The 15,511-nt window shown below is 37.8% G+C and overlaps 1 protein-coding gene and 2 pseudogenes across 1 annotated transcript; all 3 read right to left on the minus strand.

Moving 5' to 3' along the window:
• Positions 1-2,228: 2,228 nt before the first annotated feature.
• Positions 2,229-3,737, minus strand: LOC114718117 (zeatin O-glucosyltransferase-like). Its single transcript, XM_028903381.1, has one exon. It carries the CDS (start codon positions 3,735-3,737, stop codon positions 2,274-2,276), a length of 1,464 nt encoding a protein of 487 aa, XP_028759214.1. The 3' UTR covers positions 2,229-2,273.
• Positions 3,738-7,563: 3,826 nt separating this feature from the next.
• On the minus strand, positions 7,564-8,943 carry LOC114718124 (zeatin O-glucosyltransferase-like; annotated as a pseudogene).
• A 2,421-nt stretch (positions 8,944-11,364) lies between these two features.
• LOC114718077 (transcription initiation factor IIB-2-like) lies at positions 11,365-15,213 on the minus strand (annotated as a pseudogene).
• Positions 15,214-15,511: the final 298 nt, after the last annotated feature.

The raw sequence follows: 15,511 nt of genomic DNA on the forward strand, positions 1-15,511 counted from the left end.
ATATTTCTTCCATGATATGATTGCGTGCCCCTAATAAGGTGGGGGGGGGGGAACCTTTTCTACGAAGCTTTGCATGGTATGTTGGATTTCAATATGAAATAATACTGGCTGAATCTAGCTGACCCCTGCACTAAGTAAATCAGACACTTGCTTACCATGTTACTATGACTATTGATACAATCCCACGTTGCTGCCCGCTTCATCTTGCGAAAATGGCGTTCCACGGGCCCTGGCATGTTCCTGAATTTAGAGTTAATTATTGTATTAATTTATACTGCTAATTAATTATTATTTTTTAAATGTACCATTGTAAATCATTGTTTATGTGATATTCTCTCACTGCTTCAATTTTTTTTTTGGTACAGTGCTCCAATTATAAAACGACGGGCAAACTGCAAAGTGTCGCCTTTGAAAGACCAACAGGACACCGGGGCTTGCATATTTTATCCATAATATGCCCACGCCAGCAGGCCCGCGTTCTCATTCACAAAACGACGTCGCTCTGGAAGCGCAGCAGAGACAATCGGGAAGATAAAGGATTTTAAGCAGAAACAATCAGGGCGGGAGCGAGCAAGTTAAGGTTTTCCCGGCACATACTTCACCAGGAAATTTTAATCTGATGCCTTTCGGGGAAAATGAAAATGGAACGACAAAATCTGAAGAGCTCGCTTTGAATCACGGGTAATGTGAGCTAATCTCCTTAGTCCCAAAAGAAAATGTAAGCTAATCCTCGTCTGATTCAATCCTCCAACTACAAGCCCACGGCAACCATGGAGCCATCCATGATATGAGGCTGAATATTTGGTACTCGGGCCAAGCGAGCAACATATGAGAAAGGAACAATAAAATGTCTGAGACTTTGGCGAAAAAATGTTTTCCAACTCGCCTGAGACAACTAATTTGACATTGGAATTAGTACAATGAGTGACATTGAAATCTGATAGCATCCATAGGTGCATGCATGATGATTACATGATTATGAAGTTCATTCAATTTCTGAATGCGTTTTACCTGAGAACCGGAACTTTCCATTGACTGAATTCGCATTCCTGCTTTGCGTAGAGGAACTTGGAATCAATTAGAAGCACTATCTTAGAAATTCAGATCCAGAAACTGATCAAACAACGATTCCTTCGATTATATTGCTGCGACCAGACACTTCTTTTTGCAGCTGTTGGAAAGATTCCTTTAACCATTTAATTTCTCTCAAAACATCAGGATTGTGACTGCATGGTTCTGGTAGTTAATTTCATTACGGTCTTACAGATTTTCTTTGGCAATGCCAACGATAGGTCCCTTGGTAGCGCTTGCGCCCTATTTGAAGTCTGAGTTGGAAGGTAAGTGTATGTTTACAACCGCAAGTTTGTTCTAAGACGACTATGCATGAGATACTAGAATGTCGGCAATGGTAAATTCTGGGGGAAAAACATTAAGAAAATCTCAACTTTCACACCTGATTGATGGGGACAAGACAAATCCTGTTTTCGGCAGAAAAAAGGTTGATAAGATGCCCAAGAATATTTGGGATTGCGGCCGTTGGAGCTCAACTTCATAGCAAGCACTTTAACTAATTTATCCTGTAGATGGTCCGATTGCATTCAACAATTGGCAATGGCGTTAGTCTCCATCCACTTCTTTTGGAATCTGTGGATCCTTTTTTATTTGCTTCATGCTCTTAATAAAAGATTTTGTGTATTCACACAAATTGATGATCGAATGTGATTCTCTATTGCAAATTGCTATTGTGCTTTTGCATGCTTATTCCTTCTGCTCTGTAGACTAGCCTTGTTAGCCCATCCGGATCATTCTCCTTTGGTCAACCGACATCATTGACGATGTTGAAATTTTTTCACGTAATCTTCGTACAATATGTCAAACAAACCCAAACATTTGTGCGAACGAAAGACAGTATCTCAAAAGGATTAATACGAGTGAGATAGCAGAAATGGTAATCAGAAAAACCTTGTGAAAATAGTAAGAATAACTATAACAGTAGTTCATGACAGAGATAATTATATCAAATTTTTCTATAGATTATATCTGCAATGTTATAAATGTTAAGTGATTTATTAGGCATCCATTGACATGAGAGAATGAGCGGTTTGGAATCCCTAGATGATAAACTAATCTTCACATTTATTGTTATTTATTACAGGCTCAACAAGGAGAGACCCCTGCTTTCAAATCTGTTCTAAAATTTATAAAAATTTATTTAGTATGAATATGCTGCCACGTCCTCTTCTATACCTGCATTCTCTCAATTGCGCCAATGGCTAAACTCTTGTGATATGAGCAATGAAAGAATTCATTTCCAAGGAAGAAACTCCTCCTTCCTCCAATGACTGCTGGATAACTTTTTTCATGTTCATTGCCTTCTTTCTCATCTCATCACCTTCACTTGTCGCCATCAATCTATTCACGGCATTCTTAACAACTGATGCAGTCACCAACTCATCTTTCTGAGTCCTTTCCTTCACCATTAAACCAACTTGAAGCACTTCAGTTATCAGAACCCCGTTCCTTGGCTGGTCTGAGTGCATAGGCCATGCTGCAATTGGCACCCCCATAGTAATGCTCTCCATGCACGAGTTCCATCCACAGTGACTCATAAACCCACCTGTTGAGGGGTGGTTTAGAATCTCCAATTGGGGGGCCCAATCTCTTACAATTAAGCCTACCCCTTTTACTCGTTCTTCAAAGCCCTGTGGAAGTTCAGCTCTTCTAAGTTCTCCATCAGTAATGTCCCCTTTATCAGCATCCCTCAACACCCAAATGAACTTCTGCTTGCTTGCTTCCAACCCAATTGCAAGCTGTTTGATCTGTTCCTTGGTTAATGTGATTGTTGTTCCAAAAGACACATATAAAACTGATTTTTGCTCTTGTCTATCAAGCCACTCCAAGCTAAGGTGCCTGTCATCAGAGCTCTTCTTCCCGATTGCTAGTGGGTTTAAGGGTCCCATAGCCCAGTGCCTCTTGCTGCAGTCAATGCGTTCTATCAAGTCCATGTAAGGATTTTCAATTGCTCTGGTTGTGTTGTACAGCTTTCCACTGCTAAATTTATGGAATTCATGTTGTGCAGAAATGAAATCTAAGAATTGAGTTGTGAAGCATCCCTCAAGAGGAGGAACTTCTGGGATATGGATGCCATCCAATTCCCCCAAAAGTTTTCCCATTCCCTCCCTAAAGAACGAGAACATGGCAAAGGCAGAGACACTGTGGAAAGTGTAGGTCTCTGCATTTGCTATGTCAGTAGCATCTTGCACGACTGATGCCATGAGGGAGTCATGTATCACTATGACCCTTCGAGCCACAGATGAAAGGGATCGTAAAAGCATGGCTACGGGCTGGCGGAGATGCATAGAGGCCTCAAAAGAGGGTAGGAGATGGGATGGGAATTTGGTTTCCGCGTTGGGGTTGGGCAGAGGAGAAACAAAAGGAGGAATTTTGAAGTCATGGCTGTGAAAGTTTGAGATGGAATTAGGGTCCCAGCCATGCACACGAATTGTGGCCTGGTGGTTGTGGACTGGTGTGCCCACATAATGGACTGGTATGTTATATGCCAGGATTAGGCGGGAAAGGTGGAGAAGCTGGTTTAGATGGCCTTGTGCAGGGAAAGGTACTAGAACCACCACCACTTGCGCTTGATGAAATTCCCCTGTGCTATGCTTTTTATGGCATTGGTTGCTGGAAGCCATTGGTGATCTCTGGAAGCTAGAGGCCATGGACACTGGCCACATTGTCTTTAAGTGAAGGAAGAGTGTTTGGTAATGCTTAGACGTATTTGCTGCGCTATCCTATTTATAGAACCAGAGTTGTGAAATTCTTTTCAGACACTGAAATGTATTCTTTTGGTTAGGACTAAAGGAAAATGCTTGTTTTTTTTTTTTTTAAGTCATTTCAAGTCAATCATTAATCGTTGATAAAGCTAACAACTCAACAAGATACGTGCTTATCCTACTAGAAATTACTAACATATATCCTTAAAATATCTATCGACTTATTCGACATGATTAACTAAGGCTGCAGATTATTGACCATTTCATGGCAATGGTGACAGTTTAGTTCTTAGGAAAGTTTCCATAGTTGATATGCTTGCTCGCTACTGAAATTTTGGTATATCTTCTGTCAAACTGTTGCATATACATGTTACTTGCCAAGCGGTATGCGTAGGGTGGCCCTAGATAGATACGTAATACATAACCTACTCCACAAGCAAATGGATAAGAGAGCTGTATTTAAAGATGAATGCACTCAAAATGAAAGCAAGAGGAAGTGCATCAGCCTATAGCCTGAGGAGAGATATATGTTCTTGGACCCCTGGACTGATTGGTAGTGCAAGAAACTCATTAAAATGAATGTGATAGTGGATTGTGCCACTTGAAACATTTTTGTTCTGATAAATTTTTGACAGTTTGTTTTACTTGATATATTATATGTATTTAAAGTTTCTCTATAGCCACAAAACCATGACTCTGTCATTGCAATTGATTGAAGGAAAATAAGGCCCACGTAGATGCAAGTTACAAAAAGTTCTGAGGACTCCATGCAAAGCTGCCCACGTGTTTTGATATCAGTGCATGCAACCCAATCTATCATTTGAATGGTTTTCTACAGTAATAATATAATTATGTGTTGAGTGGTAGCTGTCACTCTCATGAAAGCCCACCTTCCACGCGACAACGATTAAAAACCACAGAGAAGAACCCTCTTTTGGAATGATTGTGGAACTTTACTTTTGTGGTAATTGCATTTTATGTTAAAAACTGTCTTTACACATCCTTGTGATCTCTCCCTCTTTTTTCACGTGGTTCTGTAAAAGAAGGTTGCTTTGACCTTGGGTTAATTTTTATGGTTATTATAAACTCTTTTGAGCCTCCTGCTTCTTTATTCTCCATTTTCATGACAGCATTATGTATCTATCGGTCAAATCAACAGTTTATTTTCCATTTTCAGTGCCATTTCTGATTTGACTACTCAGCCGCCTTACATCGTGGCATGTGAACAGAGCCTGCGTCGGCAAAGGAGAGGCTTCTGTTGATTCATTTGCTTGCTTATTACTTTGTCGCTATATTGTTAGCTCAAATCCTTTCATACAGATTCCAGACACGGTTACAGTGATCAGAGTGGGCAGAAAAGACAACTGAAAGAAGAAGAACTCAGTTATAGTGCTGTGAGATTTGCTGCAGATACTTTCCACGTGGTGATTTCTCACGTCGACTTGCCTCCATCCATGCGTGTGAGCTTGACAAATTCCTAATTGCAATTGTAGAGTTCTGTTCGAATTTTGGTTCTATCATTGTTCATTGCCCCAACAGTTCACGTCTCTATTTCTGCACACACAACACTGCCGTCATATATGTAAGAATCTCAATTAATCAGAGTATCAATTCATTACAAGTTGTAAATGCTATTGTTCTTGCGGGTCCAAAAAAAATGCTATTGTTCTTCATCACTTGTCTTAAATTCCACGCAGAGGATTATGTTATATTCTTGCGCTACGGAAGACACTTGCCCAAACAATCATAAAGTAACAGATAAATGCATTTAGTTTCAGCTCCGAAGAATGAAACAAAATATTTTGGATATCTCTTGAAGGACACGACGGTACGGTAAAAGACAAATGTATCTCTGTTCCCCAAGTTCAATGCGGTTCAAGTGTCAAGACGACCGAGAACAGGTCCTTCGGTGTTTTTTTCTTTCGCTTGACCTGAGGTCAATATCTCTCGTGGATAAAGGTTATCCAATCTGTCCACGAGGGAGTGGGACCAGCGAGGATCAATTTTTTTATGTTAAATACTCCTCCGGTCCTTATTATAAGACCTAATTTGACTTTTTATTTGGTCCTAATTATAAGACCCAATCCATTTTGTCTCTTATATTTATACATTTTTTTCCAAGATAATCCTTCTAATAATGATAGTTTTAGCCAATATACTTAATTAGCAAGGATATTTTAGGAATGACAACACTTATTTATAAATAACCAACTTAACTTACTTCCTTAATCAAATAGTCAATTGGATAATTAGGGAGATATATACACATGAGATTGTATGCGTTTTTCATTTGGATATTTACGTGAATGCAAAAGAGATGGTCGATAGAGCAACGAAATCCACAGGATATTGGGTTGCAAATATTGATGCGTTACGTCTAAAATTAAAAAATGTTTAGAACCATCCAAAATACTTTTAAAAAGTACTTTTTTTAAAAAGTGAGATAAACTATTTTAGATATTTAATTACTTCATATATTATAAAAGTATTTTTAAAATTATAGTTTGATTTTCATCTAAATATTTTCTAAATAAATGCAAACACAGAGTTTGTAAGAGAGAAACAGTGGGAAAAAAAAAACTCATAAAGCAACTAATCAAATGTCAGTATCTGCCTTAATTCAAATTTTTCCCAAGATTGTTTCATCACCTTTTCTCTGCTAGTTAAAAGTATACCGAGAAAAGATAACAGCTATTATAACAAAAAAAGTATTTAGGTAGAAATAAAACCATAATTTTAAAAGTGTTTTTATGATTTTTGAAATAAATATGTGAAAAAAATTTACCTCAATTTATGAAAAATACTTTTAAAAAGTACTTATAAGATTACCCAAACATCCCTAAAATCTAAAATAGTTATGACTTTTAAGATTCTTGCTACTGCCAATACCCAGAATAAACCTTGTATAGAATTTAGTTTGAGCAAGATTGTTAGGTTAAGGTGCAAATTTATTTAGGAAACGTCTGCAAATGTATACTTGCCACCATAATATTCACTTGGATGCAAAAATATCATGTCTATAAATTTAAATAAATGTTTGTTAACTTTTAGAACATAAATGGGTGTAGCACCCACCATTAAAAAAATAATTGATGTTTGCTTAAATAAATTATTGTGGTATTTTTTGTGTGTCATTTTCAACTTTTCACGGATGTTTGGTCTCAAATAAATACCATGATGCCATGTGCATATTTGTAAAAAAAAATTATAAGTAGATTTGCATCTTAATTCGATAGAGTTAACTGTACATGCATAGTCTCTATTTGCAACATATAGTGAATTGTGGTGTTCATTACTATTTTTATGATACATCGATTTCATGCTGATATATCAAAATTAGACAGGTTAAACTAAAAGTTTAAATGGGCAATCCACGAAGTTTGGAACTAAAAAATAAAAGTTTCAATTTAGACTATAATGGACACAGTTTATGGTACAAGACAGCGTTATTACGGGATGCTCAAAGTCAATCAATAACCATTAGCAGCGCAATACGGATATTTGCAGGCTCACGGAACTCATAAAACAAACCGCCATAATGAGAGCGTCGTTGGCGATCACATCCCAAAATGAAAATGTATGAACTCCATCATCTAATTTATGGGCTGCCAACAAGTGAAAAAACCATGGACGAATTTGACACATTCTAAGAAGTGATTAATTAAGAAAATATCAAACACATTGATGTTATTGTTGTAATAAGTTTCATTAACATATTCTCATAGCTGGGGCTTCCAAAGTAAAAATGATAGTGATATTGAATAACTTACTAATGAGAGGCAAATGGCTAGAGTCTAGTGATATGAGCAACGAAAGCTTCTATTTCTAAACGAGAAACTCCTCCTTCACCACATGACTGCAAGACGACATCTTTGAGGTTCGTGGCCTTGTTTCTCATCCCATCTCCTTCCTTTGTTGCCATCAATCTTCCACAGCATTCTTAACAGCTGAAGTTGTCACCAACTGATCTCCGTGAGCCCAGTCCCTCACCATTAAACCAATCTGAAGAACTTGCGCTATCAAAACTCTCTTCCTTGGCTGGTCCGAGTGCACAGGCCATGGGGCCAGTGGCACTCCCATTGTGATGCTCTCCATGCATGAGTTCCACCCACAGTGACTCATAAACCCACCTGTTGAAGGATGGCTTAGGATCTCCAATTGGGGTGCCCAGTCTCTTACAATCAAACCAGTCCCTTTCACTCTCTCTTCAAACCCTTCCAAATACTGTTCGTCTCCTGTAATTTGGACATCAGAGTCGTCTCCTTTATCAGCATGCCTCAGCACCCAAATGAACTTAACCTCGCTTTCTTCCAACCCAATTGCAAGCTGCTCGATTTGTTCTTCTGTGAAGGTGGTGGTTGTTCCAAAAGACACATATATGACTGAGTTTTGCTCCTGTTTGTCTAGCCAGTCCAAGCTAAAGTGCCTTCTTTGTGAGCTCTTTCTCTCAATCACCAGGGGGTTGAAGGGACCAAGAGCCCAATGCTTCTTGCTACAGTTGATACGTTCTATTAACTGCATGTAAGGGCCTTCAATATCCCTGGTTGTGTTGTAGATATTCCCGTTACTGAATTTACGGAAATTATGCTGCGCAGAAATGAAGTCCATGAACTGAGCTGTGAAGCATCCTTCAAGAGAAGGAAATTCTGGTATGCGAATGTTTTCCATGGAAGGTTTTCCCTTTCCCTCCCAGAAAAACAAGGACATGGTAAAGGCAGATACACTATGGAAAGTGTAGGTCTCAGCGTTGGCTATAGCAGCAGCATCTTGTATCACAGACGCCATTAGAGACTCATAGATGACAACCACTCTTCTAGATACAGACGAAAGGGACAGTAAAAGTGTGGCTACAGGCTCACGAAGATGGTGAGAATTGAAGGCCTCGAAAGAGGGAATGAAGTAAGATGGGAATCTGGTTTGAGGACTGATGAGATAATGCAGAGTATCAGAATCATCACAAGCAGGAAGATGGAAGTTTGAAGAAGAGTAAGGGTCCCAATAAGCTTGAAGACGAAGTATGGCTTGCTGGGTATGAATTGGTGTGCCAACACAGTGAACTGGTATGTTATAAGCCAATATTAAGCGGCAAAGATTGGTTCACATGGCCATGGGCTGGGAAAGGTACAACCACCACGACCACCTGGTGGCTTTGTCCATTGGACGCCATTGATGAATATGGTTTTGGAGCCTATACAATCAAATTAGTTAAGAGATGACTAATGCGTGATTTGTTATGTGTTCTATGAGAGCTGCTTTTATAGAACCTCTCGCTCGGGAAAATTCTAGCTAGTTACTGTAACTAAACGAGATATTACTTCTCGTTGTTAGTGCGGCAATTTAAGTTGTAAATTTGGGAGATTTCAGGATCATATATAAGAGATAATCTGGCTGAATCGCGTGCAGAATCAGAACCTCATGAAGCGAAATTGCATATAAAGGAAAGTAAAATTGTAATTCTGATTCGTGATTTCAACACTTCAGTAGGCCGTTGATTTTTGTTGCTCTGAAGAGAGATTGGTAAACAAAAGTTTTGGTTTTATTTTTGGGAAAACTATTCCCCAACTCCTTATACATTACATCAATTTTCAATTAGGTCCTTATAAAACTTAATTAACAGCTTAATTAAGTTTTATAAAGACCTAATTCAAAGAAAGCTCTATTGTTCCTATAATTAACAGCTAGATCTGTCCTGAATTTATAAAAGTAAGGCAACGTATTTGTGTTTTTAGGCCTCACTTCATCCCTTATATTATGCATAATGCATATAAAGTTGACGGCCTTTCAAAATATGACAAATCAATATTTAAATTTTTATTAGGAGAGATGTCTACATTTAGTATCCAATAGTATTTTAAATAGGATTATTCTAGTAAGAAGATACCTGTCTTTAAGGGGAAAGTTGATGGTGACCTTAGATGACCAAATCTACTGAAACTAGGAGACAAATTCTTTTGGTGACAAATTAAAATAATAGAGGACAAAGAAAAGCACCACATTCTTGCCGAGCATTGTGTTATTCCAATCTAAATTATTACTCTATATAAGCCAAAATTGCAAGCAAGTTTAGCTAATTATATAATAACTAATTATATGTCTTGTAATAATAACTAATTACACTTTCTGTGATAAGAAGTGTCCTTTCTTGATGTATATATATGGACCTTCCATAAATTTACATCACTAGTTGGCTTCTTTATGTGATTAACTGCTCAGTTTAACAATTATATTTATTTTTATAAATTTATTTAAGAGGATTGTGGGCCCTTGGATGGCAAGAGCTAGGGTTAGTGCGCGCAATTATTGAATGTAATGAAGTCTTCAAGGGGAAAATCAATTTGTAAAGAAGAGTGATTTGAGTTGAGCAATTATTTTAGGATTGGATTTGGCGTGATGAGATTCAGGAAAGGTCTAGGGTTTGCCGATCGTGCACATTCATATATCCATCGATTGAATTAACCAAACAACCAATTTTTAGGTTTTGCCGACTATATGTTCTATGGATCTACAATCTATATATCTTACAAACCACTTGTTACGCAAATTTCAATCAAGAAAATAAAAGATGAGTAAGAGCTATGTAGTTTAGCTTAATTTAATATTGCAGATTTTGAAATTTCACACAATTCGAACGATGTTTAATTTCTAAGACAAAACAGCTCTCATTAAATTCCAAGCCACCTATTTCATACACCGCAGAAGAAAAAGATGGCACATACAAAATGGACAGCTAAAATTTTAAAAACTGCTTGAACCAATTTTGCGAAGCTCGAATTCTTTTTTGTTGCATTATTGAATATTGATTGCTTTCTTTTTTCGTTTTCCACTTTTGTTCTCCTTTTTCTTCTTGTCGACTTCCTTATTTTCCGACAAAGATATGCTCCTGTCAATTACAATCTTGACATGCAATCCGCCCCCAATATATACAGGCACTGATGTGTTGTGCTGAAACTTTATATATATTATATATATATATATATATATATATATATAAATTAACTGCTAAAAAGTTTTGGACTATTCATATAACTAAATACTAATCAACAGAACGTCCCAAATGACATCTGTCGGCTAAAGTAACTAAAGAGGATAAGGTTTAAAAACCATACCTATTATTAATGTAAAATTATTTAACTAATTTGATTAGATTAAAAAATTAATTAAATTAATTAATTATATATAAATATGACATGCTGTTTTTAAAATTTTTTATTTAGGATTGTCTTTAACTTCAATTATCAATGTAAGAAAAATCTACCATCTTGTTGAAAAATATTAATAGACAGTAGCTTAAGAGGAAGTAATAAATATGAAAAAAAAAAATAGTACATTTAGACCAAAAATAACTCTGCAATTAAATCTTAATCAAGGAGTAGAGGAGTAATATTCTCCTGGATGCTTCAAAGCCAGCCTCGTGAATCTGTCCACGGGAGAGTCGGGTCCCATATTTACCTTATTCTATGCTTATGCACAAAAGAGTGATGGAAACAAAAATATAGAAAGCAAAATTCCAAGATACGGTGCCCTCAAGAGTAAAAAGTACAACTATCAGCATTGCAAGGGAGTCAATGGATGTTAAAGACTAGTATAGCTTTTAACTAAGTATTGATGCGGATGCATTCACCGTTTACCGTTTGTACATCAATGACTGGTGGAAATTGCATCAGGGGCATTCAAATTTATACATGTATGGATCGGATAGCATAAGGCCTCACAGAAAGCTCAACTTGTGACCACAAAAAATGGGCAGTGTAGGTCACCGCAAAGGAAAGATGGCACTTTCATTCCATGGAAAGAAGTTCAGCACATCCAAAACCAAATCATCCACTAGCATCCATCAAGGTTGTTATATATGGGTATATGACAGCTCAAGGACTGCAAAGATTCTTAATGTCCTCCTCCTTGGCATACCAACTAGGTATGATTTTTGAAACATGAGGATAAAGATCCTTGTAGGAGTTCCTAATGGTTCCTTCTGCGACCCCTGTGGCCACTGATATATCTGCAACCAATAAATCAAGTCATATATACATGTACTACAAAGGATAAGAATTCCCTCTTAAACATGAACATGGATGCCGGCGGAATTTCTTTCTAGAGACAATTCCTACTCTAGTTTTCCGCTTTTTCACTGATATAGTGTATTTGTGTTTAAAGAGATCTTACAAACCTTTGAGAGGTTTCTTATCATCTGAAAGCTGAGTTATAATGTATATCACAGCTGCAGCTATTGATATGGGGCTCCTCCTGGCAAAGATTAGACGTTTTATTAGAATTGATCATCAGTGTATATAGTAATCTGCTTCAACATAGACCAACATTAATGCCTCCACAGAGCAACTAAAGGTAGATAATCACAGGCTGAGATTACAGTTGCCAGTAAAAGACATAGAAGCTAGTGGCCAAATACAATTGTCACTTCAAGTTGCACGCACACACACATCCACAGGAAGTTTCTGAACCCAAAATCTCACCCTTTCTTACTCACAGGCAAACTGCTTAAGCCTCAATCAAACAGCACAGTCACAATTATCGACAGAACCATGATCTTAGTATATCTTCATTTCACTTCAGAGTTTACAGATATGACACACATGGCACATAGTATAAACAGTTCAGATTTCAAACCTTACCCCCAACACAGCTTTCAAAAGTGACAATTAAATCTGATGCTAATTGTTTCAGTCAAGATAATTATAAAACCCTCATCTTAAGCTGATATCTTCATTTTATTTATAACAAAATCCCCCAGAGTTTTTACTTCAGCCACCTATTTGATTGAAGTCATTATAAGCAATCAGCGAGTAACATGTTCACAGATCAATAGAAGTGAGAACAATACGATAGGCTAACCTTAAGTATCAGTACAATTACCTTATATCAAATTCTTCTGATTTCTGCACAGATTCCTGAGCAGCTTTAACCGCTTGATTATTCATGCCAAGATTAGAACAGAATCGCCTCTGAAGTTTTTTTTTTTTTTCAAATAAAAAAGATAATGTTAGTAACACCATTTGGAATCTATCAGCAACTAAGATGAGAAAGCTTGCCAACACAGCTGCCAAAAAAGCAAGATATACTACATTTCAATAAAAATTACGCACCATAAAGTCCCCAGCATGTATTGTTCCCATCTCCACTGACTGACCCTTCTCCAAACCCAGTTGTTTCACTATATATTCTTTTGCCCGGCCAATTTCCTTCTTTGTAGCTCCATTGGCAACAGAGCAAATTCTCTAGTTGAAATCCATAGGTTCAGCCTTTCAGGGCAGCTCATTTTTATAGGGAAAGATAAATAGGAAGCATCCAGACGTTAAAAGAATCACAACATGTACCTTTTACAGTACGTGGTTTGGCTTCCTCTCGGCAAGCTATGTAAAGGCAAGCAGCCAACAAAGCATCCTGGTTTCTCCCCCCCTACTGGACTTCTGATCTTCAACCCTCTTATATATTTCATTAGCCCGATCCTTTGAATGAACAGCAAAAGGAATAAAAATATGGCTAAAACACTCACTTAAAAGATGAACATAAAAGCACAGAAGATAACAGAGTCAAGGTGCAATTGACATGATGTAAGGTACACAAACATGGTCATAGAATGCTCAATCAATCAAAGTAATCATATGCAGTGCATATAGATGCAGCATCACCCAACTTCCCCATAACAAGTGAAGTGTCCAAGACGAGAGTGTATCATACCTTAATGGTAGCAACAAGTCCTAACCTGAAAATGTATAACCAATCAGTTAGTTTCCCAATAGAAAAACTCAAGTAAGGATGATAAAAAAATCCCGCTCTTTTAGGCATGAATATAAAAACATAAAAATAGTAAGAGTATTAATTATGAGCTATAGATACTCTCATAGAGCTTCCGAAGTATAAACAATAATCAATAAATGAAGAGAAAGAAAACCCCAGATGAAGATTGGGGAGACACCATTTAACAAGATGAAAAAACTCATCCCAACAAAAGGAATGGTAAGCAAAGCATGTTTCAGAATGTATAGATATACATCCTGTTGCACAAATTACAATGGTTGCCAATAATAATAATCCAGGTAGAATCAGAGTCACGCTACCCAAGCCTAGGGATGGACCAAGGCTTAGCATCTCAGGGCTAGCTTCCTGCCCACCTAAAGAATGACCAAAGATGCTATTACTAGCGTCTTGCTGATTCTTGTAAGTCCAATGATTCATGCCCCCACTTTCACGTAGGTGATGAGAAACATCTAGAGAAGCTTTACTACACAAGAGAAGACCGCCTGGATGATACAACATTGGGTTACAATACTGAAAGTGCTTTATAAAGAATTCACTCCAGCCCCTTTGTGCACACTCCTACGGATCATTAAGCTCTCTAGAAAATATAGTATCCTAGGTCCATTTACCGCCGTTATGTGGATGGTGTGACCATTTGAGACCCAAGATGGTGGCGCAGCATATTTTGCTCCCCATGCTACTTTTCTGGTTCCGTCCCTGGCCTGAGTTATTCACCTATTACTATCTCAAGAGAGAATTATAACAACGAAAGGATCACCAAATCTATATGCAAAGAGCAATTGACATCACAGTTTGCAATAACTGAGAGACTTATAAGAACGAAAGGATCACCAAATCTACATGCAAACAGCAATTGACATCACAGTTTGCAATAACTAAGATATGGAAATTTAATAATTCCTCTTTCACTACCATGATATAGCAGAAAAAGCTTCTCGGTGAGATTTCTAATCGAACGATGTCCAATAAAGAATTGTCCAAGATAAAAATTCAACGCTATGTTGATTGAAATTTAACAAACAGTCTAGCAGTCCCCCGAATATATACAAGTTCAACCGTCTCGCCCCTTATAGCTTCGGTCTTCGAAAGGCAATACCGAGATAAAGTCGAACAAATTCTAGCAACGTTAATCCCAGGTTTCTAGGAAAATTTCATCCTCCGTATCAAGTTTCTCAGATTAAATTTTTTTGCCCAGCAAAGCATCACCGCTATTGATGATAACTAAGAGCTCAGTAACCGTGTCTCACCTATCTGACATAGTAGCAATGGTCTTGAAAGCCAGAATCAACCCTCGATCCGGGTTCGACCCGCGATTCTGCCACCGACCCAAGGACGACGATAGAAATTCGCCGGAGGTTCCATTGGGCTTGGCTATGACGGTGGATAAACCGCAGTCACTCAAGAGCGGGTTGGTGGGTCCCCCGACACGAACCGGGTCGTTATCAGCAGACTCGTTGGCGAAAATACGCCACTCAAAAATTTCATCAATGGAATGGGACTCGAGCACAAGCCCGCACTCCGAACACACGATGTCACCGGCGGAGTGGTCGGAGACCACCTCTGTCTGGCGCTTACAGTCGGAGCAGAACGCATCAGACATTTTTTCTAAAATCACCAAGAACGTGAAGGAAATTGATTCAGATTCCTGTTAATGATTCAACCTTTTGTCGCACCAAAAAGACTCAATGTTTTTAGCTAGCGTACCAGGCGATGGGGATTATGAGATGAGAGCTGATTTCCAGCAGTTTCACGCATATGTAAGGGTCGTTTCTTCCCCGCTAAGTTTTTCTCTATTTTTGGCCAAATCTTCCCCGCTAAGGTTTGTGCGCGCTAAAAAGGATAGACAAACCGAACACCCAAATACAAAAAAAAATATATTGAGGAAGATCAAAACTATAATTCCAGAAATACTTTTACTGTATAATATATATATATATGAGATAATATATATAAAAAAG

The sequence above is a fragment of the Neltuma alba genome, unplaced genomic scaffold (assembly GCF_004799145.2).
Source record: "Neltuma alba isolate B1F8T4 unplaced genomic scaffold, ASM479914v2 tig00002163_pilon, whole genome shotgun sequence".
NCBI lineage: Eukaryota > Viridiplantae > Streptophyta > Magnoliopsida > Fabales > Fabaceae > Neltuma > Neltuma alba.

Bases quoted from the DNA above. Each gene is read 5' to 3' on its own strand.
- LOC114718117 (XM_028903381.1), bottom strand. From the start codon at position 3,737: ATGTGGCCAGTGTCCATGGCCTCTAGCTTCCAGAGATCACCAATGGCT.